A 24,875-nucleotide genomic window follows, 5' to 3' on the forward strand; every position below is an offset into this window, starting at 1 on the left:
TAACAAGGTAAATAATATTCAAGTCATGTATTATTATAAATTATAATTAATCCCTCTTAAACACCTTTTCAAATCCAGTCAAGGTAAATCGGTAGCGCACCTTATTCTCCTTCACACGCTCAACCGCCTCAGCACATCCCTTCTCAGAAATGTCAATTGTCTCAACCCAAGAAACAATGTTCTTCTCAGCAGCAAGCTTAAGCATAGCATTCATCTCCTGGTTGTTACCGAGATGGCTGCCGGTAATCTTACCAGCATTGCCAGCAAAGGTACCAGCAGTGAACTGGGGAAGAGGTTCGTCGGGAAGACCAACGTTGTGGAACTCGCCGCCAATGTTGAGTGTACCCATGTAAGCGTTCATGTCGAATTGGTGTGTCATATCGGCACAGTTGAGGATAAAGTCAAAGGTGAATTTGTACTTGTCGGCCCATCCTTCTTCAGAGGTGACAATAACCTCCTTTGCGCCTAACTTCTTTGCGTCGTCGACCTTGGAGGGGGAGTGTGTCATGGCGTAGACCTCAGCACCCAAAGCCTTGGCCCATTGGATGCCCATGTGGCCGAGACCTCCAATACCAAGAACGGCAACGACCTTGCCTGGACCGACGTTGGCTCTCACAAGAGGAGAGTAAGTGGTGATACCGGCGCAGAGAAGAGGAGCGACCTCCTCACTCTTGAGAGCATCAGGAATCTTAAAGGTAAAGTACTCATGAGCACGGATATGAGAAGCGAAACCGCCATGAGCAACACTACCATCGGGGTATTTGCAGTTATAAGTGTCGACCATATCAGGGCAGTAGTTTTCGTTCTTGTTATTGCAGAGCTTGCACTTGAGGCAAGAAGAAACCTGAGCACCAACACCAACACGGTCGCCAACCTTGATCTCGCTAACCTTGTCGCCGACTCGGACAGCCTTGCCAACGACTTCGTGACCAACGCAGAGAGGACCCTCAAAGTCTCCCCAGCCGCCAGTGACGGTGTGAACATCAGAACCGCAGACACCGCAGCATTCGATCTCGACGTCAATATCGCGGTCTCCCCAGGTCTTGGGTGTAAGGGTTTGCTTCTCGAACTTGTTCCATGATTTGGGGCTGTCGACGCAGAAGCCTTCGAAAGTATCAGGGTAACCCATTTTGGCAAAGTAGGATGAATTAGACGGAATAAAAGTGAATAGTGATGTAGATCGTCTATCAAGGTTCTTTCATCCAGCAGTATTTATACCACTTCTTCCCTCTTGTTAACGTCTCTTTGACCTCTTGTTAATGACGTCTTGTAAGTGAAGACAAGTCAAATGTCTATGACGCTCGGCGGTTCAAATGCTCCGACACTCGGGAAGCATCATAATTACACCGAACGCATCAACGGTTTCGCCCATCATTCTGAGGCTTAATTGGGTATCCCGTCGTCACTAAATCCTCAGAGAGAGTTGCAATCACGATCTCGAAGCTTAGAATGGAAGCTGGCTAGATATGGAGATAGCAGGGTTTGTTGACCTGGCTAGAGATTTAGCGTGGAGACTCCCGACAGGCCGATGCTGATCGGATGACGTAGACGACCGTTATGCCGGAATCGATTGGCGAAACATTGAAGATGAAGTTGACGGGGTATATGAATCAGGTACGTAGTAATAGGAATCCCATTTGACTCAGATAATCGTCCACAACTGCCTCGTAGACACCACGTGCTCCAAAAGATGCAAGTATCACGAAACTCAGACTTCTCCATAAGTTTGTTGAAAGTCGTAATTCTTATGTCACTCTCGCGTCCAATTTTAGGGTAGTCGGTATCGCAAACTAACAAATCGTCATCCTGGTCCTGCTTATGGGTGTTTTGACGATCCACAACTCGTACATAAGTCGCAAGAGTGTCGTTGCTGTTGTGGAGGGTCTTAAAGGACATTCTGTTCACCACGTCAGAGCGATGGAGCTTGTCATGCAGTCAGACTTGTCAATGGTCAACTGAACAAAGGCAACCTCGGCTGGGTGCACAAGCATTTACCTGACTGCGATAGCGAGCTCGCCATAAAGACCGAGGTTGGTGTCTAGTGTGTGCGTGTCAGATGAATTCGATTCTAAATTGTATAGTTAGTTGGATCTGGCTCTGAGACTCACCATTGGGATTGTATTCGAGAAGATGTCTTTGCATGTGACGAGGCCAGCATTACTTGCCATTTTGAACTGGTCTGTAATAACCCTTGTCTCATTGTCAATCTTGGCGGTTGTTATTCCTGGCCTGCTTCAAAGGCCAGTTTAATGTCAATTGTTTTGAGGTAGTGCCTATAGCAATAGTCGTCGTGAGGCCCTTGTAGGCCCAGCCGTCTGACTATTGTGTTGTTGTGGCTAATATTAGTTAGCAATAGGGATGGGCGTATGATAAATTGGGCAAGTTAACTGACATGGAGGCTTGGTATTTCGGTATTTCTTTGTTTGTGTTGAAGGAAGAAGAAGTGGGCTGTAGAGCATGCTCTTGTATTGTGTGAGAATAAGGTTACTTTATGAGCCCAACTTTCCTGACAAGGCTGCATGCTTTCAAGTCATTATACTTTGAGGACAACCCCATCGGATTACTCGTGCTTGGTTTGAGTCTAACTGCTCGCTTTTCGGTATGCAATGCTGAGAAACATGCCGATATGTATCACTGGAAGGCTTGAGCTAGGTATGGCACAAGAATAGCCAACCCCAGCATACAATCAAATCAATGGGATATTGGCGGTTTAATGAAGGCACGGATATATTAGTACCATACATTGCTGGCGAGTAGTCGCTCGAGGCCGTAAAAGGTCGCTGATTAAATGTTCAAATCAGATCGCGAGTCGTGTTACTTGTATTCAAGATCGTCGTCAAATACGAGTTCAAGATGCAACACTCGTTGTGACTTGTTGTTATTCATGTGTTGTTGCGGCCATTGCGAAGTAATAGACAGTGGGTTGAACGAGGACCGTAATCAGTAATGTCAAGAACGCCTTCGCAACCAGCTCATATTTGTGCTATGAAGCCACCATTACGCCATCCAAAAGGCAAAGGTGAATAAAATAACAAAAGAAAAAAGAACAAGAAAGAATAGAAGCGGCAAATATGGCAACTCGGTTATATAGATCCAGCTCAACGCTCCTCGTCAATATCGTCAAAGAAATGCAAAAATGCGACGCTCCTCGTGGTATTGGAACTCGCCAGATTTGTTCAGCCGTCCATCCTTTTGTTGGTAGGGACTACCTTTTGTTTTCGGTTTGTACTAGACTTCATATACTCCGATCAACCCATCTTGACATCGCCGCTGGACTCTGTTTGAGGCAACATTGGCTTTTCGTCTTGAGCCCGTCGCTTACCCATACGGTCAAGCCATGATTCAGCACTAACGATTGTTCCGTCAACAACACCACTGACTTGGACAACCATGTCCAAGCCCTCCTTGGCCAAAACCAAGACCTTTTGTGCACCTTCGGTCAGAGCAGAGTCACTGTCTTGTTGACCGTTGGGATTTCTGTCCGACATGGTAGCAATGCGGAATCGTTGGGGCAAACTGGTGAGATGACGTCGCACAAGAACTCTTGCGTTTTCAGGCAATGCGCCTCCTGCGTATTTTGATACAGTGTTGATAGCATCACGAAGAGTCTTGAGAACGTCACTCTTAAGACTCGAAATACGAGCTGCAAGTACAGTTCGAGATTCTGTCTCAGACCCTTGACCAATTTGTTTCTCGGATCCTTCTTGTGGCTGAACCTTTTCATACTGTTCCAGAGTTGTCTTCAATGCCATGATGACGCGAGAAATGTGGTCATTGGCCCATCGAAGCCATTGGAGACAATATTTGAGACTTCGCAAACTTTCCTCACTCATGGCTACACTCAAGCCAGAAGTTGACATAATAAGACGTGACTGCCATGCACTATTGGGTCGGGAAGTTGGGCGAGGGGAATTTTGACCATCTGTCTCGGTATATGCAGGGGATCGCATTTCATCGTATGCAGGAAGAGTATCAACAGTGCTTGTGGTTGACATGCGACGAGAAAGTGTCCTTGAAGACGGCGAAAAGGCGTCATCAAGCTCATCAGACATCTGCTGCATCCCTTCACTTTCAAATCGTTTGTTGCTGACTGCCTCATCCTCGCTGTCCACCTTACGACGTTTCTTGCTGTTGCCAGTTTCGAGATCAGATGTTGAGCTATTTTGTCGTCGTCCAGCACCCAAAAACCATCGAACACCACCCTCAACACCAGTGACTCGACCAACAGAGCCAACGGTGTTTGCGATTGGTGTCAAATATCCTTCAACATATTCGGCGCCTGATCGAAAACGTGGTGAAAAATTCTTGGCGCCCCCATACGCAGAGGTAGCACCCTCGATGGTGCTGGCCAGTAAAGGATGAGTTGTCGTCAGAAGAGACAGAAGCGGTTCCGGTTGTTGAGGTTGCGATCCGTTCTGAAGTCCGTGGGGTGGTGGGCTGATTGGAAGCGACGAATTCGTGTGAGGTGGCGATGATATAAAATCTACAACGGTTAGTAATAGTCGATGGAGGTATAAAATAAACACACCTGCTCTCAAATCTCCAAGCGCTTCAGCTGCCAGTCGTACATCGGGATCGTCAAGACTGACGCTTCCAGCTCTCGCATCCAAAAGTCGATCGGGTGATGCAGCACTAATAGCACTGTTGCTGCTCGTATCAAGATCCATTCGAGTGGGGCTATCGATAGATTGAAGTCCCATGGGTATCGCATGATTCGGGGGCATCGGTGGTAAAGGACCCCATGCTCGCGGCGGCTCGAGGGCCATTTCACTTCGGAGAGAGCTGATTGAGGGCAGTTTTATATCGTTGTCGGCTCCAACACGAGCTAGAGGTGGTAAAAATGTCGATGGGTCCGCTGTAGGGACATCTGGGAACTCCCTTGAGTTGGGTATCGCGAGATTTGAATAAGCCGGAGGGGATAATGCCATTAGAGAAGGTGATGGTCGAGCAGGTGGTGGTCCGAGGGGATGGCGAGACTCGGTCTCACCATCGCTCGGAAGCATGTGATTACGCTCCATGGCGCTGGTCGGTGATAAGACGGATATGTCAAAGAAGCATCGAGTGAAGTAAACGGCCAAGGGCCGCAGAAACAACAATTATTCAAACTCAGGGAAAGAAACAAAAGAAAGAGACAATAACGATGACGGTGACGATTTAGTGTTGAAGCGGAGTGAAAAGGTTGGGTTGGGGTGGGTGAGATGGGAATGAGAATGAGCGATCGTGGGGGGGAATGAGAAACGAAACCTGGAAGGAAACGAACGTCAGGCGCTCGCGACTTCCTCGTTGCGCTGCAGGGACCGGCTGAGGAGAGCCAAAGCGAGCCAGAGAAAGACCTAGGAAACCCACTAAAAATCGGGTCGGTTACAGTGGCTTCAGGTGACTTGTTATAGACGTGGTGGGGAAGAAACCCGCTAGAAGCCTGCTATATTGGGTCAGACAGGGCTTTAATCTTGTCGGGGTCACAAGATATAGACATGAAATTGGACAACGCAATAGACAAAAATTGTTGGGGAAGCTCGGTTGTTTGGTTAATGTTCCTGAACATCACAAGATCAAAAACGTCGCCAACTCTAATTGAATTGCACCTACGTAAAGAGGTCAGAAACTGTACCTGAAGGCTGGTCTAGCACGTGTCAAAACTGGGGAATGATGATGCACCGACATCACATGCAAGACCAGATCTTTGGTGGTCAATATTGTTAAGCGGGTCGCCCGAGTCATGGCCAGATGCACTAACAAGATCAACTCTAACACATGCCTCAAAGGGTCGTATTTTTTCCTGATGCGTTTGAAGGTTGTTTTTCCATCCAATAGAAAGATACCGTCCAAGATAACGTCAGATATGGCTTGCTCATTGCTTGCTGGAAGGATATCATAAAATTAGCCGCTAGACAAAATCAGTAGATTAGTTATGCTCTATTTTCTCACTGTTTATTCTTGTACTCTGAGACTTGGGGGCTGATTCTCTGTTACATATCCGTATACCCACTAGCTTTTATCTTCAGTACCTCTCTACCTCTTAAAGTAAAACACCACTTTACTTTATCCAGACCAGTCGGCTTTCGGCTCTTTTGCCGTCGGACCTCTATCTGATCCCGTGGATTCGTGGTTGGCTGATGTTGAGACTCAGCATGTGAAGTTTATACATTCATAGTAAGGTGATGTAGTACCAGGAAGAGGAGCCCTGTTTATCCATGCTGGTCAAGGATCTAGTCCCTGAAATGCACGGCAGCTTTTTATTGCTGCACAAATGAAGCAGGTGCAAAAATAACCTCAGGCGTTTAAACTTGCAGGATGAAATGATGGGTTTAAACATGCGTTACCCAGGCCCGCAGAGTCGTTTATTTGGGCTTGAGCGTTTCTGGAGCGCGCTTCGAGATCAAGCATGTGCAACACACAAAAAGAGCAGGAATTGCCACTTTCAAGAACCAGGATCTTTCACTGTCGCCAAGATCCTCGGTTCATCGCCCCAACAAAAGTTCATGGGCAAAAGTGAGTGTCACCTGGACAAAGCCACCCACCTGGAAGCAATTCTACTCCAGAACAAGACTGAGATCGTCGGGCGGCAATGTTTCATCCCTACGAATCACTTTACGATGCAAACTTATTTTCAGTTTGTAAGATATGTTTGGCTCCTCTGACACCGCCCAAGCAACGTAAGAAATATACACGGGCAGTTCTTATGGATCCAAGTTTTCCCTCTCCGCACCACGAAATCGCAGCTCACATCAACGGCTCCGCGGCTGAAATGACAGAATGTCACTCGGTAGCAGGCTAGATAATGGTCTGCACTGTCTAGAGGGTGCGTTGAAGAGAAGAAGAAATAAAAAAAGCACGGCGAAAAACAAATCATTTTATCAACCTTCTGGGGCTCCACTGTCCACGTGACCTAGAGCTTGGAAAGCTTTAGCTCTAGCTTAGTACCCCACCAATATCCGATATTCTACCGCGTCGTCACCAGCATTTGGAATGACCAGGCTGCACTCAAAGATGCCAGCGAAACAGCTTAAACCAAAACCCATTTTCAATTATTGCGCCACGGACCATCATGATTGACTGCGCTTCTCTATAGTCTCTAATTACTCTTCAGTCTCTCCTTTCGCCATTCAAAACTTGGCTGCACATGATCTTTGCGTCTTAGACTTGAACCGTCGCATCTTATCGACACCCACGACCTCCTTTCCCCTGGTATCTCGAACTTGACCATCGCCAAGACCGCATCATGGCTTCCGCACTATTCTTCCTAGACCTCAAGGGCAAGGTTTGTCAATCACTGTCTACCATTGATCATTGTCGCTTATTTTAACGCTTGTAGACCCTTCTTGCTCGAAACTATCGTGGTGATATTCCCATGTCAGCCGTCGAAAAGTTCCCTGTACTCCTTTCAGAAGCTGAGGAAGACTCCTCTGCTGTCCCACCATGCTTCTCCCATGAAGGCATCAACGTATGTCTTTTCTCTAGTGTACCTTCACCGCTGACAGAATAGTACCTCTATATCCGCCACAACAACCTCTACCTTCTCGCCCTTACGAAACGAAATACCAATGCCGCCGAAATCCTATTGTTCCTCCACAAAGTCGTCGAGGTCTTTACCGAATACTTCAAGGCGTTAGAAGAAGAGTCCATTCGCGACAACTTTGTCATCATCTACGAACTTCTCGACGAGATGATGGACTTTGGTTACCCTCAAACAACAGAATCCAAGATCCTCCAAGAGTACATTACCCAGGAATCCCACAAGCTCGAGATCCAGGCCCGACCACCCATTGCTGTCACAAACGCCGTTTCGTGGCGATCCGAGGGTATTCGCTACCGCAAGAACGAGGTCTTTCTTGATGTCGTCGAGTCCCTTAACCTACTGGTCTCCGCAAACGGCAATGTCCTCCGTTCTGAGATTCTCGGCGCTATTAAGATGAAGTGCTACCTCAGTGGTATGCCCGAGTTGCGCCTGGGCCTTAATGATAAGGTCATGTTTGAGACGACAGGTCGAGCTACCCGAGGCAAGTCTATTGAGATGGAGGATGTCAAATTTCACCAATGTGTACGACTATCACGTTTCGAAAACGACCGCACCATCTCCTTCATCCCCCCTGATGGCGAATTCGAGCTCATGTCCTACCGTCTCAACACTCAAGTCAAGCCATTGATTTGGGTAGAGTGTGTCGTCGAGTCTCATTCAGGATCCCGTATCGAATACATGCTGAAGGCCCGTGCTCAGTTCAAGCGTCGCAGTACCGCCAACAACGTCGAAATCGTGGTTCCTGTTCCCGACGATGCTGATAGCCCTCGTTTCCGCACAAACATTGGATCCGTTCACTACGCACCCGAGCAAAGCGCCATTGTCTGGAAGATTAAGCAATTTGGTGGTGGCAAAGAGTTCCTCATGCGCGCTGAGCTGGGCCTGCCAAGCGTGAGGGGTGATGATGAACAAGGTGGTGGTATGATGGGTGGTTTTGGTGGTAGCATGGGAGGTGTTGGAGGAGTAGGCAAGGGTGCTAAGCGACCTATCCAGGTCAAGTTTGAAATCCCTTACTTTACTACAAGTGGTATTCAGGTTCGGTATCTGAAGATTACCGAGCCAAAGGTACGAACCCTGCGTATTCTTGATGATCAAGCTAACAAATATAGTTGCAATACCCTTCACTCCCATGGGTGCGATACATCACTCAGTCTGGAGATATCGCCGTACGACTTCCTGATGCAGTCTGAGGTCAGACAACAATACTTACATAACCATAATCGAGCCGTGGATGATTCACAGTGCTCAATCCAGTCAAGCATACAATGTTTGGCCAGCTGATGAGATGGATATGGGGCAGAGCTGCAGAGCAGGAAGGGCTTCATACATCAAGGAACGAATAATAGACTAAAGATCAATCTATGCATCCATGTTGACCATATCTGGAGTGTCTCACTCTCGAACAATAGCGCTCTGCCACTCTAAATTGAGGAGTCGCTCTGGTGTTGAATATTGGTCATCCGGGTCAAGAAACACCTTGACGATGAAACCTGTGGGATCATCTGAAGCCGTTGAGGGATCTGTCATGATTAGCAACTGTTGGGAGTCGAATACCGAGTACTTACGTCCACGAGGCGCATCAGTGCTCACCCATTGCCCATGCCTCCATATCCGATTGTGGCCCAAAAACACACTATGTACAGAAGTATTGCTTGGATCACGTGTTGCATTCAACGCCATGAGTCCTAGAATGATGGGCAGTTCTCCTCCAAGACCTGCTGAGCGTGGTACACTGGACCGCGGGGATCTGTATGTCCTGGGTACTAAGCCAGGCATCCAGCTGGGACCACTGCCTGCAACGTAAAGTACAGGGCCACCTCCAATGCCCATAGGACTATTGATAGTAGCAACTTGAGACATACCAGGACGACATATCGGATGGAATATACGCAAAAGATCCCAGTGCCCAGTAGAAACGAGAGGATCATGCTCTACCACCATTACAGGAAGCAATGGGTTGCAAGCAGCCACTCCAAACGTTTTGTATTCCTCGGCTGTGTAAATCATATGTGTATGATCCAAGACGTAACCTCCTTGACCATCAAATCGCAACAGTTGCCCGTGTGGTGCAGAGTTTGGGTCTCGATGCCAGTAAAAGTCTGGGGCTTCTGCGACATCCCCATTACGGTAGCGCATAACTTTGCTCGGGACTTCACCTCCATATTGATTTGGCGAAGGAGGTGGGATATGGTGCATATACAAATCCCGATCTGGGTTGTTGATGATGAGTTGGTTCGTGATAAACAGAAAACCCGGAACAACAGGTTGACTGGAGGAGCTCCCCTTTCGTGCTGAGGAGTGTTTCGTTGGTTTACTCTGAGATTAGTTAGTAGGAAAACTCACAACAAAGCTCACGTACCGATTTAGACATGGCTGATTGTTGAAGCGTTTGCCCACTTCATAACACTCGAGCAACTGCCATCTTTATGGCCCGACGAGTCGCAGAGCCGCATTCATGTCTCGGTCAATACTACACCCTCAATAATGATATATCGATGTGGAGAGACCTTTAGACAGACTGCACACCCTTGTATGGTCTGGTATGACGACATAAAATCGGCTGTCAGCTCCAGCTATAGCCTGCCGGACATAGTCTTCCGCTCAGCACCATTGGCGAGGCTATACTGCTCAAAGATTGGTGGCACTTGTTGTTATATGCAAGGAATACCCCAGTCCATGTGTGCACACACTTGCGGCCCGGCCCCCTCTCATCAACACCTATCCCGGTGGGTCGCATAGAACCGGTACTGATTGATAATGTTGGACCTGAGTATGTAGCCTAAGATCGTGCTAATACTTTCGTCTGGTCCGCTTCAAGTCCTGTTTTTTGCGACCCGTCTGGCGACCGTATAGCAGGTCGCCGAGTTTGACTTTACCCGCCAATGGAGACATGCTTAAGTTGAATGTTGATCTGTTGGTCTGGCCATGCCGTTATTGCGACTTGGCAGCGTTCTATCTGCCTAGTGGGTAACAGAAAAGTCGACCTCCCAAGCCTTAGGGTACAAAAATAAGTAGCCTAAGAACTCTGGTCTAAGGAGCATAAAGTGGCCTAATAATTTCGTCTCTTATGCTTCAAGTGGTCAATTTTTCTGATACCCTGAGGTCTGCATATGAGGCCAGAACACAAGGGCTTCGGCGTTTCCGTCAAGATGTAGTTTGGTGTGTCTCGTGGTAAGAAGGTGGAAACATGTGACTCTGGAAAGCGCTGATGGTGGTGATGTCGGTGCAGCTATGATGTTGTTGTTTATGAGCTCGCTTAGGCGTTGAGGGTGGCGGGTTGTTGGTAAGATGCTCTCAATGTAACCGACATCGTCGATCAAAGTAAACGTAGCAAGCTTGTGGCACCTGGGAGCTCAAGTTTCAGGTTCTCCAACAGCCAACACATTGTCCCACAATGAGATAATGGCACGCGAGTGAGTATTGATGGTTGAAGTAGCTGTCAACAAGACAACTCAATTAGATTTCACGTAAATCCGAGAATTGTTCGGTGTCCCTAGTCCTAGTCATGCATGTAAGTAATAACAGCACCTTAGAGATTGCGGGTATGTTAGCAAGGATTAACAAGTCCAACTTCTCACGGTCGGATGTGTTTGGGAGTAAGTCTAAAAAGTAATTTCTTCAGGCATGTATCATTTATATATAAATGGTCGATTGTAATTGTAATTAGGGCCTCACTTGCCTCGGCGGATGGCTCGCAACTCAATGCCTTCTGCACCTCTTGCATGAGAAGAGAGAAAACACGATCTGTCACATAATAACCCCGCGTGCAATCAGCCTGATCGCTTTGTACGCTTTGCTGGGCCAGACTCATCATCCATTGTCATCTCGACATCCTCAGAGAACGTGGCGATGGCTTCTTGAAGCAGCTTCTTCTCCCCAAGTCTGACTACAGTGGCCATGCGAGCTCGTTGGTCAAGGTTCTGGCTGTTCAGTAGAATCTGATCCTCTGAAATGCTTGTTGGGTATCTCGCTGCGAGGGCCTCCAGCGTCTTGACCAGTACAGCTTGGTGAATCTCGTCCCTTTTTCTCTTGTCGGCTATAGCATCTGGCTGTGCTTTCTTGATACCCTTGAGGAATGACTTGAGTTGTTCTTGGAGGTCTTCGGGCATGCCTTCGAATTTGGCAGGTTCAGCAAAGGTACCATCCGAGTTGACCTCGCCTGTTTCGCGTTCCAAGACAAATGTATCCTCAAATTCTTCTTCCTCTTCAAACACACCACGCTACACAAGTTAGATGGGTCAATTTTATGTGGGTAAGACTTACAATTTGCTCCAAGATTTGGCTTGAAATGCCAAAATTGGTCAAGACCGACTCGACGACGTCCCAAGGGATCTCGACCACGTCATAACGAGAATGCTTTTCGGTGACGTATCCATATCTTCTCAACAGCTCCGAGTTGGGATGAGGTCCATAGTAGTTGAGGATTTCTTCTCCCGCCTTGATAGGTCTCAAGCTGGTAACAGTAAGACTCTCTTCCTCATGGTTGACGTGCGCCTAGATCTGTTAGTTTTGTCGATAACCCACAAGATTTACTCACATTAAACTCAGCATCAGCGTTCAGAATATCCGCCATAGGTACCATGCCCATCATCGACTTTCCATCACGATCCTCAACCCATTCCTCAGTCTCCTCCTCTTCCTCCTCGTCACTTTCAAGGTCAAACGCATACGACATGATGGTGCTGCCCATTCGGTGAGCAATCTCAACAAGCTCTTCATCGCTTTTGCTCTCGGCATTGAAGATGGTTGGGTTGCTTCGAATGATGGGAACAAGAGTCTTTTTGAACATATTCTCCGCATCCGCCTTGCCAATCTTGTGTCGCATGTGACTGGCTTGTAATTGATCAAGCTCACTCTCCGACCAAAACATGGGTGTGTCGAAAGATGAAGGAAGCACGTCAAAGTAAGGCTTCCATTGTGAGTTGTCTCCTTGGAGATATTCGTAAATCATGATGAGAATCAGAGAGCTCCAAGAGTCCAACCCAGGAACATCATCCTCGTCAGGTTTGTCAAGGTCGAACACATCTGGGATTTTCTTAGAAAGTTCCGACGTCTCTGTGTTGATAATTCCATTTCTGGGGATAGTAAACAAAGTTGTTCCAGCGGGTATGTCCTTGAGAGCAACTACTTTTGTAAGCTTGATACAGCGGCCGAGTGAAAGACTTACTTATTCCGCGACCAGCGTTGCGATCACGCAGGTCGACAATTTTGATGTCATCAGAAAATGTTGAACCAGGCAGGGAATTGAACCACTGCAGGAACTTTTCGCTTGCACCTTCAAAGATTGTGGAATTCATTTTGTAATATTGTTGAATGATGAAAGAATTGTCGAGGAGGTTGATGATAAAACTTTTTTTTTGTCAAGGCACTACCCTGTACAACGTAGCCACCATTTTTCACTCGATCCATCAATTACAACACAGTAAAATAAGTAAATATCTTTGCAATTCCATTAAATTAGATTAAATGACCAATCGCTCATAACGCCAAAATCGACATCTTGTTCTTAATGCTCATCGCCGTCCTCTTTCATCTTGGGACTTCCATCTTTTCCTTCCTTTGCTTTCTTTATCTCTCTCTTCTTGGGTCGTAACCATTCTTCCATACCCTCTGGCCAATAAACCCTATCTTGGGGACCTCCCATACCAAAATCCTCTGCGCTTACAATTCTTTCTGGCACCTCAATATCATCCTCGGCGTCACCGTTGACTTGTTCTGTCTTTTTCTTTCCTTTTTTGGGTTTCTTCTTGATCGCCTTTCGTGACTCATCTGGACGTTCGTGAGGTACAATGTCATTGAAGGTGTCCCATCCAGGTAACTTGAAAGTGCGCATCAATTCAAAAACAGCTTGTTCCTTATCCTTGGCTTCAATCATGAGGTCCATGTCGGGTGCGCAAGGGGGAAGAGTTTTGACTCGAGCGGAATGCTTGCGACGATCTCGTGGAGTGACAGCAGGAGACGTTTGCTCACTGTAATGCATTTTCTGAGTAATTCCTTTCTTGGTCCAGGTGGCGCGGATGCGATCATACAAATCTATGATGTCTTTGGAGCCTTCTCTAATGGAAGAGTCAAAGATGATGTTGTGGTGGTGAAAGTCGAGTACGAGGGGAATGTTGAGCTCTTCGCAAATAGGCAACAAGTCATGGACACTCCAAGCAACGTCGTCATTCTCCAGCACCAAACGTCGCTTGATACTGTCTGAAAGTTTTGCATAGTTCTCTCGGAATCGGTCAAGAGTGGCGGCCTTGTCACCGTAGGTGCCTCCCATGTGAAGGATCATGACTGCATCGCGGTTGAGTTGCTCGGGTAGTTTGAGAAGGGAGAGCATTTCGTCGTGATATTCCAAATCGCGAATAGCGGCAGTGACAACCTCTTTACGCGGACTGCCAATCTGTGTAAACTGTCCTGGATGGGTCGTCAGGCGGTGGTTCAGCTCTCCTGCCACCTTCCCAGCTTCTGCCAACACCTCAGATGCAAACGGGGCCAATTTATAACCGTATTCCTTGTGACTGGCAAATGGAAACATCTCGCTGCTGAGTCGCATGAATTTGATGCCGTATTTGACGTTCCATCGAATCATCTTGACAATGTCTCGGGCATTCGCTAACCCTAACTCCTGCACGTACTTGAGACCTCGCTCATTGTCTGCAGGCTGAGATTTATCTGGGCGGTTCTTGGTCGCATGTTCAGGTTCGTCTGGATTCGCTAAAGGATGCCGGTGCTCAAGAATCGAGGCTATGCGACAGGTTCTGGAAGAAAATACAGGAGGTGTCGCGTTGCGTAGATATGTATTTAAACAAGCCTATATGGGTCAGCGATGTATAAGGGTTTACCATCTTGTACTCACATATCCTAGCCGCCCTTTCCATGGCAAGGGAAGCGTTTCGCTGTTCACTGGAGGGGGTCGATCGGCACCTCTACCAACACTGTCTTCTTCTTTGGCTTCTTCTTTGGCTTCGTCCACATCGCCGGCAGCCACTTTGGCGTCTTGCTCATCCAGCGGCCCTGTGTCAACAACCTTTGACTTTCCGTTGAGGTTCCCACGAGCAGCGACTGTATCGTTTGTCGGCTCGTACACTTTTGGTCGGACGCTGGGCTCCTGGGCGAGTTCTTTCTTCACATGAAGATCCGACGATTCAACTGCTAGTCGTTGTGTTCGAACAGCATCCTGTAACTTGTGCTCCATCTCACTTAATTCTCGTATGGCTTCCTCAACACCTTCTCCTGTGTCCCATACGGCCATTGATTTCTTAGGGTTGTTCAATTTCAGCGGATCAGAGGCCATCTTTGTGACATCAATCTTTGGCTTTCGTTCATCGGTAGCTTCCTTTATTCTTCGACTGCTCCGCCTGGGATTCGCATCAGGCATTTCGGGTATCGGGGGTGGTGGATGGGCGCCAGTTCTTTTTCGCTTCGGTGTCATTGTCGATGCAGCTCTGCGATATGAAGGATGTGGCAGGAGGGCAAGAAGTCTTGCAGGAGGAACTGGGAGGCGGGATGGCATGTATATCCAGCAATAAGAAGAAGCGAGTAACTGTTTGAGCCGCAAGATTGCAGTAAGTCGACTGATCAAGTACTACCTGAGGATTTGCTCCGTAACCAACGTCGCATCCCATAAGTTAAGGGTTTCTAGTCGGAGAGAATGGCCCGAAGGGCCAATGGCCAATGACGCATGGCGCGTCATGCATGGTCTGGGTAGGATGTGATGTTGTAGGGCGAATAAGTAGGGCTATCGCTGTCATTATTTCCGGGAATGTATGGTAGCGCAACGGAACAAGTGATGCCCCCTGCATCACCTGGTAATTCGCATTGGCTTTTTCGTGGAGCTCTTCTGGAAAACAAGACGATCGTTGGTCGGATTCCTCGATCCAAGCCCTTGACTGTTGGTATGAAGTCATCTCGACATTAGTGGGCGGGACATCGATCGCCGATCTGTCATCGCGCCCGAAGTACGTACCCCAGTTTCTGCTCCGCTGTGACGCCTTTCACCAATCCAGAGTACAAACCTGCAGAAGGGTCGCTGAGAAAGCTCCGGAAAGAGTCAAGTTTAGCCAATAAAATGCCTCGGACCCTGCCGAACGAAGGGTCCTGGAAATAAAATGGCTGTGACTTTGATGTTTGGCATCGAGATGAATTAAACATTCATAATGTGGCTGCAGCAATCATGCATATTCTCAACCGCTCTGTATTTGGTCATGGATTGTGGCGGATTGTGATTAGCGATCCAACTAAAGCGGGTATTTACCAGAAAGGTGATACATTCAATGCTTGCTGGTGTCGAGGAATTCCTTTATAGTATGGTACCCTGCACACGGGACAGTCATATCGATCGATCAAAAACCATGACGAGAGACATTTCGAGTGAAACGAATGCCCGCATGCATTTATCGTCAGAACGTCGTCGTTTGTATCGGTGACCTCTTCGGTCTGTCCGACTGTCTCTTGGCTTTTCGCTTGACTCGTTGTCTTGTGAGACGTCACCGTTGAAACATGTTCAAGCACCGGACGTGGGTCTTGAGTAACAGTATACGTTGGCTCCGGAACCAAAGGGCCGATGCATATAGGACTGTAGCAAAGTCATTATCTGTCGACCCCGAAGAGCGGCCCGGTCTAGAAGTGAGAGTGGAGGCCGGGATTCATCTTCAAGAGTGGATTTCGCTTACCATTCACCGAACTCGGTCGGCGGAGTCGAAGCTTCAATATCGGTGGCCGGAACATTCGCTAGGGGCAGAATTGTGGAAGTGGTCACGGTACTGAGCTTGCGACGTGCAGTATCCATCTGATGGGGTTGGGGATTGTGAACCTTTTCTGCTGCATTCCGTCTTGCATTCATTCTGACGCAAGCTCTGGTTCAGGTTTAGCAAATGTCCTTCAGGGATTGAGTAGACATACATAGGACCCATGACTATGATGACGAGAAAGAGGACGAGAAGTATGATGCCCACCGGCTCCATGATAATGATCGGTACGTAGTATGGCGTTACCACGTCGAAATGCGGGGGTTTGGTGGCAGCGTTGAAAATAATTCAGCTCTGTCGGTGCAGAGAACGCTGACAAGAATTATATGATGCGGCACGTTGTTCTTGAAAACACAAACTGGAGAGCGATCTGACAGTGTCGCAATGTTGGACAAAATGAAACGGTAAAGTTGAGCTTTGGCAGACGTTGTGTTGTTTGTTTGAGTAAGGTTTCTTGGTGGCAGTTTCTTGGTGACATGGCGGGCTGTACCCATCTTGGTTAAATCAGACACCAAGGCTGCGAATGACCTCTTGTTCGGGACCTGAGAGCAATCACCAAGCTTTGCTGAAGATGATGAGATGGCACGAGTCGACTTGGCATTCTTGGCTGCATGATGGTATTGAAGGTTGTTGTTTTAACGAAGGAGGTTCAGAGCCTAAAGATTTTTATTTCGGTTCTGTAGGTGCAAGCGCGGCCCAATGATCGGGCTGTGGTTTCGCTAGATAGTAGATAGGGAGAGTGGGAAACTTGCTGATCCATTCATGCGCGTCACTAATTAGATGACTTAGCATTTGGCTACCTTAAGAGCAATAACCCTCCTGCTTTCACAGAAGGCCAGATTATATCTTAAGCCCGGGCAGAGTACGCAAACCGCGTTTCTACCGGAACCCACCACTATTTATTTAGTCGTTGAACTACACCCATATCTGACTCTTCAAGGCAGACTTAGAGCTTGGCTGCGGATTATCCATTGTTACATCTTGCACGTTTTTACTGTACCCTAGGTCATTACCCCGGCCACGACCCTATTTCAAGGACCGCTTAGTAGTGCAAGCTTTAGGAACTCCCCGCAATTTGACGGTGTCGCAGTCTGAACCATTGAAAGAATAACAGTTCATCCTACTAGCGGTCGTCTTTTACGCCGCTTTACCCTCTTAAGAGACGTTGCTCTCTCAAAGTCAATGTATTGACTGACTCTGTAAGAAACGTTTGTCTTTATACCATTTGAGTCATAGTTACTCCCGCCGTTTACCCGTCCTTGGTTGAATTACTTCACTTTGACATTCAGAACTCAACACCACTTTCTGGCCATATTTACCTTAGATTCTAGACAGAGGAGCATGGAGGGGCGGGGCGGGGAGGCGTGGAGAGTTGAGATAACGGATGTTCAACGGCAATAACATGTTTACAGTAACAGAAAAGTTGGCCTCCAAGCTTTTGGTACAAAAATTGATAGTCTAAGAAGTCTGAGAATAACAAACTGACCTACAACTTTATCTCTTATACTTCAAGCGACCAATTCTTCTGATAGTAACAGACGGTACGAGAAGATGGTTGCTGAATCATTCTTTAGAAGCATGGCATGGCAGTCAGTAGTTGGAGAGGCGTAGGTGCGTTGAACAAAATCCGTGTGTTATAGCATCATTCCATGATATTTCTCGCCACTCACCAACTGTGAGAAAGATTTTACTGCCAAGACCTGATGGTTTAATCGAGGTGTCCACGTGCCTGATTAAACCACGAACAATGGAGGCTGAAGCAAAAATTGACATTAAAATTAGGTATCGCAAGAATTTGTACGGATAGCACTAAGTGTATTGATAGCGGGATCACTGGCGGACATGGCGGGACATACAGGCATGTTCTACAGGGATATGTCTTGGCAATAAACGTAAGCTGTCATTGGCCAAATCGTAACTTTGAAGTTGCCCTGTGCGTTCTGAACGTTGCTAGTTTATTGGGAAATATGGGTCTACGAAGTATAAGGCTTTACTCCAATAACCAGGAATGCTCGATCTTATACAGGGTCTTTGACGACCAAGTATTTGATAGAGGCTACGATAAATACTACATCTTATAAATGATAGTCATACTTGAGATTGAGTCCATCATGTTGGATATAATGAGATGCTGATAGAGATAAAAATGTAGAGCTACGTCAAGAGCTGAAATAACCAACTCAACTTCCCGCTTCTCATTTACAGCTGATCCCTTGTAGTGATCCCTCCACTAAAAAAAGTTGTCATCCAAATAGAATGTTTGCTTCAAAAACTTGGCTCCTCTATGGGTCGCACCTTCTGTTATGGTTATTTCTTGGCGCATCCACCTTCATCAAAGCGCCTCTTGCCTTCCTTCCTATTACCAAGTTCTGTCTGACTGTCGATCAAGCAATGTCACAACTTATAAGAGCCATGTCTCGCCGTCTCCCTCGACCTTTTCTTTCACTCTCAACTCAACAGTTTCCGACTGAATCTTGACAAGAATGAGTCAGAAACCTGTGCAAGAGGCGCCTCATGTGTCGGGCCAGTCCAACACTCCCATGTCAGCACCTGCTCATGCTCTCACTTACGAGCAGGTTGCTAAAGAGTTGAACGCCAATCTTGAAGATGGACTTACGGATCAAGAAGCTAAGAGTCGTCTCGAGAGTGCTGGACGCAACGAATTCGGAGAGCAAGAGGGTGTTCAACCTCTCAAGATCTTTATCGGCCAAATTGCCAATGCTCTCACTCTAGTAAGTTATACAACCCATCCGCTTCTCTTGCTGTAGAGATGCTTTAGATAAAACGGTAGAGTCGCTCATTTGTCGACCAATAGGTACTCATCCTCGCCATGGCTGCTTCTTTCGGCATTCAGTCATGGATCGAGGGTGGTGTCATCGCTGCTGTCATCGTTCTCAATATCGTCGTCGGTTTCCTACAGGAGTTTCAGGCTGCCAAGACCATGGACTCTCTTCGTGGTCTCAGCTCCCCGACTGCCTCAGCTGTTAGAAACGGCAGCAATCAAGTTATTCCCACGGCCGAGATCGTCCCTGGTGACATGGTCGAGCTCAAGACTGGTGACACTATCCCTGCCGATCTCCGCCTTGTCGAGGCCGTCAACTTTGAAACCAACGAGGCCTTACTCACTGGAGAGTCCCTCCCCGTCCGAAAGGAGATCAACAGGATCTTCGACAACGACACTGGCCCTGGCGACCGTCTCAACGTTGCCTACAGCTCTTCGACTGTAACAAAGGGTAGAGCTCGCGGTATTGTCTTTGCCACTGGTATCTATACAGAAATAGGTCAAATCGCTGTAGCTCTTCGCGGCAAGTCTTCCAAGCGCCGACAGCCAAAGAGAAATGCCCAAGGCAAGGCCAACGCTGCTCGTCACGTTGAGGCTTGGACGCTGACCAGTTCCGATGCTGTCGGTCGCTTTCTTGGTGTCAATGTTGGCACTCCCCTTCAGCGTAAGCTTTCCAAGCTTGCTCTCGTTCTTCTCGGAACAGCGATTGTATGTGCCATTATCGTCATGGCTGCCAACGAATTCAAGTCGCAACAAGAGGTCATTATTTATGCTGTGGCCACTGGTCTTTCTATGATTCCCGCCTCACTGATCGTTGTTCTTACCATAACAATGGCAGCTGGCACTAAGCGAATGGTCCAGCGAAATGTCATTGTCCGCAACCTCAAAAGTTTAGAAGCTCTTGGTGCTGTTACTAGTAAGTTGTTTTCTTACCTTGCCAACAATAGCTAACCATGCAGACATTTGCTCCGATAAGACCGGCACTCTTACCCAAGGTACCATGATTGTCAAGAAGGCTTGGATTCCTGGCCGAGGTACATACTCTGTCGGACAAACCAGCGAACCGTCCAATCCCACTGTTGGAGACATCAGTCTTACCGAGGAGCAGCCCAAGAACATCAACTTTCGCAATGAAAAGGCTGAGGGTACCCCCATTGACGCTGCGCAGGCTTCACAAGACCCTGGTTTGATGGAGTATCTCAACGTTGCTTCCCTTGCCAACCTTGCCACTGTTCACCAAGTCGAGGATGAGTGGCATGCTCGTGGTGACCCCACTGAGATTGCTATGCAGGTTTTTGTTTCTCGTTTCAACTGGAATCGTATGCGCCTGTCTGGCGGTGAGAACCCTCGTTGGCACGAAGTCGCGGAGTTTCCTTTCGACTCAGATGTTAAGAAGATGTCTGTTATCTTTATGGATAGCGAATCTCAGAAGCAATGGGTTTTTACAAAGGGTGCAGTCGAGCGTGTTTTGACGTCTTGTCCAACCTATGCTGCTGGTAACGAGATCCTCGAGTTCACAGATGCCGTCAAGGAGGATGTGATTGCCAACATGGAATCCCTCGCCCGCCTTGGTCTTCGCGTCCTTGCCCTTGCTAGCCGAACAGACATCCCCCACGTCGAAGACAACGAGGCTGAACTTGACCGAGGACTCTTCGAGAAGGATCTTGTATTCCGTGGACTTATCGGTTTGTACGACCCTCCTCGTCCCGAGTCTGCTCCTTCGGTCAAAAAGTGCCAAGAAGCCGGCATCAACGTTCACATGCTTACTGGCGATCATCCCGAGACTGCTCGCGCTATCGCTTTGGAGGTCGGTATTCTGCCTAGCCGAATGAACGAGATCCCAAAGGATGTCGCCAAGGTTATGGTTATGGCTGCTTCCGAATTTGACAAGCTATCTGATGAGGAGATTGATGCCCTACCTCTCCTGCCTCTTGTTGTTGCTCGTTGTGCCCCTCAAACCAAGGTCCGTATGATTGAAGCGCTCCACCGTCGCAAGGCTTTCGTCGCCATGACTGGCGATGGTGTCAATGACTCGCCCAGTTTGAAGCGTTCGGACGTAGGGATTGCTATGGGTCTGGCTGGATCTGATGTTGCCAAGGAAGCTTCCGACATTGTCCTAACTGACGACAACTTTGCCTCTATCCTCAACGCCGTCGAGGAAGGCCGACGAATGTTTGATAACATCCAGAAGTTCATTCTCCACGTTTTGGCTGAAAACATTGCCCAAGCCTGTACTCTTCTTATTGGCCTTGCTTTCAAGGACCGTAACAACCTGTCCGTGTTCCCCTTGGCACCTGTTGAGATCCTCTGGATCATCATGATTACCTCCGGTATGCCTGATATGGGACTCGGCTTTGAAATTGCTGCGCCAGACATTATGCAGCGTCCTCCTCAAAACGTATGTACGCCGTCAAGTTTGATTGAAACCTACTAACATGCAATAGTTAAAACAAGGTGTCTTTACTCCCGAGTTGATGATTGATATGGTTGTCTATGGTCTTTGGATGTCTGCCCTCTGTCTTAGCTCTTTCGTCCTTGTCCTCTACGGCTTCGGTAATGGCGCTGCCGACATTGGAGACGATTGCAACCGCACTTATAGCGATGACTGCGAGGTTATTTTCCGTGCTCGTTCCACTACCTTTGCTTGCTTAACATGGTTCGCCTTGTTTCTTGCTTGGGAAATGGTCAATATGCGACGTTCATTCTTTCGAATGCAACCAAAGAGCAAGAAATATTTCACTCAGTGGATGATCGATGTCTGGAGGAACCCCTTCCTTTTCTGGGCTATTATTGCCGGTTTCGTTACCATGTTTCCCATTATCTACATTCCCGGACTCAACACCGTCGTCTTTAAGCATGCTCCTATCTCATGGGAATGGGGTATTGTGTTTGTTGAGGCTGTTTTGTTCTTTATGGGTATTGAATCTTGGAAATGGGCCAAGCGTATCTACTTCCGCCGTCAAGCCCGCAAGTCAACAGGTGGTGTCAGCGATTTGGAGACCCGTGTATTTGGCAAGTACTATAACATGGCTGGCGATAGTCGCGATGAGGAGAGTGGTGGAGAGAAGTCACCTGAGTAAAGGTTTCGTAAGTGAATGCTCACAAAGCAGGTGCCATGTTAATTATAGCAAATTCGAAACATCTAGTCCATGTGTTGGATATTTTAATTTATATTTAGTTAAAAGAAACTTTGCGCTTCTCGTGATGGATCTGGTGATTTGTACATGCTAGCCAAGGCTTTCTGTTAGCGTCTAAACAACAGGTGACGAAGCAATGTACACGACACGCAGGACATATGTGACCTTGACCATATCTAGCATACGCAAGACAGCCTGTTCTTTCTAGAGATAAGCGGCCTCTATTCTTCGTGTCTATAGGTAGGAAGAGACTCGTTTATCGACAACGCATCACGGAAAATATCAACGTGTTGTTCTGGGAATCGCCAATTTACGTTTTACTGGTTCTTTGAGTTTTCTGTATAAACTATATCGGGAATAGCGGACAGGAGATGAAAACTGGCAAAACGTGGTTGGATCGGTCTAGAATCTGCATTATCTGCAAAAGAGTTTTGATGATTTGCTGTATGCATATGTCTGGTGATGAAAAGGTAACGTTGGCATGAGTGATATATGTAGTTTCTGGTTCTAGACGGGCTGTTTCTTATCTTGGCCTTGGAGTCTGAGCACGTCAGGTAACTGTCCATTGCTGTCTCTAATGACTGTGTGACCTTGCCTTCTACAATGACGTAGGTTGAGGCCATCTACTGGATGGGATGATGACTATGAATTTGTCCCATCTCACATACCTTTAGTGTTACCACCATGAATACCAAAAAGGTTAGAGAATACAACGGTCCATGTTTGTACTCGTTTTTAGTGTTAAATCCATCCTCATCGCAACCCAGTCTAAAAAGTCAGGTCCTGATTCTTAGTACGTACCCAGCCCCTTCAAATCCTGGGGTCTCAGACCACTGCGTCATTGGATCTTATAGGCCCCCTCCCCCCGCCTCTTTATGATCTGCTCACGAGGGTTCTGCAAGTTTCCATCTGATCTTGATTCTCATCACAAGCGCAAACATTACAGTCTCAAAACATCTGCTTATTCAAGACACGACCAACATCTCGAGCTTGAGCTCTGACTTGCCGTTAAACCCTTTCAACTCAAGCTCTGTCTAGCATATCCAAAATGGCTTCCGCTGTTGAATCTCCCCCGGCGCACTCGCCTCCAACTAATCCTCCTCAGCGACCTCGAGGTATGTTTGACTCTAGCTTTTGCATGATTCCGTATCTAACAAAACCTAGGTATCCTCAAGAACTCGTACAGGAATTCTCCTCCTGCCTCGCCTGAACAAGAGCACGCAGCCAACGAAAAGGAGCTCACCATCGCCAATACGCACATCAACGCAGGCCACCGACGTTCGTCCTCTGGCGCTCGCCCTACAGGATCCAGAAGACAATCCGGCGTCAACAGCTCTGACGGCCTCGAACAGTCTCAACGCCTCAAGTGGGACGAGGCTAATCTATATCTCACGGAGCAAGAGCGCTCCTCTACTATGAAAATCACCGAACCAAAGACTCCCTATGCCAAACACTACGACCCGGCCGAAGACCCATCCGACGACGAGGGTCCTCTGGCGGACGCTGGTTCTCGCCTTCAGGATTCACGTCCAAGCCGTGAAGATGACATTCCGGGCCTTTCGCTGGGCGAACCGGAAGAGGAGATCCCGGAAGCGGGCGCGCCGTCACCCCGCGGCGAAAAGAGCGTCCACGTCGACGACGAGAGCAGCATCGGCCACGACGCCGAGGAAGACTTGGCAGGCATGTCTCCCGAGGAGCGTGAAAAGCACCGAAAGTTTGAACAGCTCCGCAAGAGGCATTACGAAATGAAGAATGTGGCCCAGCTTCTGGGCCACCCCGAAGAAGAGGACGAGGACGACAATGTGCCGCCCATGCCACAGGTACCGCAAGTACCCAACGGCTCTGCGTAGAAGGATATTGCGACACAAGAAACACGACAAGGACTGTGAACTGGCTAGGAAGACATCATCAGGCTGGAGTTTTGAGGATATCATTACCGGGCGTTGGTAGAGGTTGAGGGATGCACATTACTCGCTCGCTTTGAGGATTCTGATTGAGAATCGGAGACAGAGACAGAAGGGCACATTATGGAATCGGTTTCGCATTCACGGTAGATAAGCATTACATTTCCTAGAATTTCATAATTTCTGGACCATGATCGTGTCGGCGTTGTTGTTTTCGTGCTTCACAGTTGACTGTTTCGTGCCTCACAGTAGACCCTTTCGTGCAAGCTCAATCTTTCGCGCCGTTTCACCAGGTCGGAATCCACCACGAGATACACAGATACGTTGTCCTTCAGCAAGTTCGACCTTTTCTTGCTGGGCTTCCCAAGCGCAGGGACAGTGGTGAGGGAAGTGAACGCAAGCGAGGGTATCAGGGCAGAGGTATTTATCGCAAACAGCTAAAAAGATTAGTAGTGTCTCCGACCGAACAAAGACAAACGTACAGCTCTCGTAGTTTTGCTTGTAGTGATTCGCATCGCTGGGGTTATTCTGTGGTTGATGTTGGTGACGATCGTGGCCATGTCCGCCTTGTTGATTAAACATCTGGTCGAAAAAGTCACCAAACTGGGCATTGACCAGAGTCAAAAGAGAAAGAAAGGCGATGATATAACGCATTTTTATATAGTTGAAACGAATTGCACTTTAATCTGTAAATGTTGAAGCTCAAGTTTGGTTGTCATTCATTATGCGATGCTGTCCACATTGAATGGGTTCTTATCGATAAGATCGATGACTAAGCTCAAAAACTCCATCTCC

The 24,875-nt window shown here is 47.7% G+C and overlaps 9 protein-coding genes across 9 annotated transcripts; 3 read left to right on the forward strand and 6 right to left on the reverse strand.

The window, feature by feature from the left end:
* Window positions 1–46: 46 nt before the first annotated feature.
* EDB82DRAFT_466402 (chaperonin 10-like protein) lies at window positions 47–1,129 on the reverse strand (the record flags this gene model as incomplete). The annotated part of the gene is made up of 1 exon (XM_025729287.1): window positions 47–1,129. One exon carries the CDS (start codon window positions 1,127–1,129, stop codon window positions 47–49), a length of 1,083 nt encoding a protein of 360 aa, XP_025583570.1.
* Window positions 1,130–3,248: 2,119 nt separating this feature from the next.
* Window positions 3,249–5,018, reverse strand: EDB82DRAFT_547662 (transcription factor Opi1-domain-containing protein; the record flags this gene model as incomplete). Its single annotated transcript, XM_025729286.1, has 2 exons — window positions 3,249–4,483; window positions 4,529–5,018. The coding sequence occupies 2 exons, from the start codon at window positions 5,016–5,018 to the stop codon at window positions 3,249–3,251; spliced, it is 1,725 nt and encodes a 574-aa protein (XP_025583569.1).
* Window positions 5,019–7,222: 2,204 nt separating this feature from the next.
* EDB82DRAFT_479053 (Mu homology domain-containing protein) lies at window positions 7,223–8,709 on the forward strand (the record flags this gene model as incomplete). The annotated part of the gene is made up of 4 exons (XM_025729285.1): window positions 7,223–7,261; window positions 7,316–7,444; window positions 7,487–8,584; window positions 8,629–8,709. The coding sequence occupies 4 exons, from the start codon at window positions 7,223–7,225 to the stop codon at window positions 8,707–8,709; spliced, it is 1,347 nt and encodes a 448-aa protein (XP_025583568.1).
* A 146-nt stretch (window positions 8,710–8,855) lies between these two features.
* Window positions 8,856–9,986, reverse strand: EDB82DRAFT_282369 (uncharacterized protein). The gene is made up of 3 exons (XM_065607386.1): window positions 9,879–9,986; window positions 9,085–9,835; window positions 8,856–9,039 (listed from the first exon to the last, which is right to left on the reverse strand). The coding sequence occupies exons 1-3, from the start codon at window positions 9,888–9,890 to the stop codon at window positions 8,912–8,914; spliced, it is 891 nt and encodes a 296-aa protein (XP_065464337.1). The 5' UTR covers window positions 9,891–9,986; the 3' UTR covers window positions 8,856–8,911.
* A 1,303-nt stretch (window positions 9,987–11,289) lies between these two features.
* EDB82DRAFT_432183 (UV-endonuclease UvdE-domain-containing protein) lies at window positions 11,290–14,888 on the reverse strand (the record flags this gene model as incomplete). Its single annotated transcript, XM_065607713.1, has 6 exons — window positions 11,290–11,739; window positions 11,783–12,013; window positions 12,057–12,643; window positions 12,687–12,771; window positions 13,185–14,321; window positions 14,367–14,888. The coding sequence occupies 6 exons, from the start codon at window positions 14,886–14,888 to the stop codon at window positions 11,290–11,292; spliced, it is 3,012 nt and encodes a 1,003-aa protein (XP_065464338.1).
* An 872-nt stretch (window positions 14,889–15,760) lies between these two features.
* EDB82DRAFT_479057 (uncharacterized protein) lies at window positions 15,761–16,473 on the reverse strand (the record flags this gene model as incomplete). The annotated part of the gene is made up of 3 exons (XM_065608117.1): window positions 15,761–16,085; window positions 16,183–16,365; window positions 16,412–16,473. The coding sequence occupies 3 exons, from the start codon at window positions 16,471–16,473 to the stop codon at window positions 15,761–15,763; spliced, it is 570 nt and encodes a 189-aa protein (XP_065464339.1).
* A 1,900-nt stretch (window positions 16,474–18,373) lies between these two features.
* On the forward strand, window positions 18,374–22,203 carry EDB82DRAFT_510685 (uncharacterized protein). Its single transcript, XM_065608859.1, has 4 exons — window positions 18,374–18,989; window positions 19,073–19,955; window positions 19,999–21,437; window positions 21,484–22,203. The coding sequence occupies exons 1-4, from the start codon at window positions 18,741–18,743 to the stop codon at window positions 22,117–22,119; spliced, it is 3,207 nt and encodes a 1,068-aa protein (XP_065464340.1). The 5' UTR covers window positions 18,374–18,740; the 3' UTR covers window positions 22,120–22,203.
* Window positions 22,204–22,794: 591 nt separating this feature from the next.
* EDB82DRAFT_568754 (uncharacterized protein) lies at window positions 22,795–24,267 on the forward strand. Its single transcript, XM_025729279.2, has 2 exons — window positions 22,795–23,291; window positions 23,341–24,267. The coding sequence occupies exons 1-2, from the start codon at window positions 23,225–23,227 to the stop codon at window positions 24,024–24,026; spliced, it is 753 nt and encodes a 250-aa protein (XP_025583562.1). The 5' UTR covers window positions 22,795–23,224; the 3' UTR covers window positions 24,027–24,267.
* On the reverse strand, window positions 24,268–24,784 carry EDB82DRAFT_510694 (uncharacterized protein). The gene is made up of 2 exons (XM_025729278.2): window positions 24,563–24,784; window positions 24,268–24,517 (listed from the first exon to the last, which is right to left on the reverse strand). The coding sequence occupies exons 1-2, from the start codon at window positions 24,732–24,734 to the stop codon at window positions 24,324–24,326; spliced, it is 366 nt and encodes a 121-aa protein (XP_025583561.2). The 5' UTR covers window positions 24,735–24,784; the 3' UTR covers window positions 24,268–24,323.
* Between the last annotated feature and the right edge of the window lie 91 nt (window positions 24,785–24,875).

This window comes from Fusarium venenatum, assembly GCF_020744135.1.
Source record: "Fusarium venenatum strain MPI-CAGE-CH-0201 chromosome Unknown EDB82scaffold_3, whole genome shotgun sequence".
NCBI classification, from domain to species: Eukaryota; Fungi; Ascomycota; class Sordariomycetes; order Hypocreales; family Nectriaceae; genus Fusarium; species Fusarium venenatum.

Bases quoted from the DNA above. Each gene is read 5' to 3' on its own strand.
- EDB82DRAFT_282369 (XM_065607386.1), bottom strand. The intron at 9,040-9,084 runs GTAAGTACTCGG...TAATCATGACAG, and splicing joins CACTGATGCGCCTCGTGGAC to ATCCCTCAACGGCTTCAGAT.
- EDB82DRAFT_510685 (XM_065608859.1), top strand. From the start codon at position 18,741: ATGAGTCAGAAACCTGTGCAAGAGGCGCCTCATGTGTCGGGCCAGTCC. The intron at 18,990-19,072 runs GTAAGTTATACA...GTCGACCAATAG, and splicing joins TTGCCAATGCTCTCACTCTA to GTACTCATCCTCGCCATGGC. The intron at 19,956-19,998 runs GTAAGTTGTTTT...CTAACCATGCAG, and splicing joins AGCTCTTGGTGCTGTTACTA to ACATTTGCTCCGATAAGACC.
- EDB82DRAFT_568754 (XM_025729279.2), top strand. From the start codon at position 23,225: ATGGCTTCCGCTGTTGAATCTCCCCCGGCGCACTCGCCTCCAACTAAT. The intron at 23,292-23,340 runs GTATGTTTGACT...AACAAAACCTAG, and splicing joins TCCTCCTCAGCGACCTCGAG to GTATCCTCAAGAACTCGTAC.
- EDB82DRAFT_510694 (XM_025729278.2), bottom strand. From the start codon at position 24,734: ATGCGTTATATCATCGCCTTTCTTTCTCTTTTGACTCTGGTCAATGCC. The intron at 24,518-24,562 runs GTACGTTTGTCT...TAATCTTTTTAG, and splicing joins CAAGCAAAACTACGAGAGCT to CTGTTTGCGATAAATACCTC.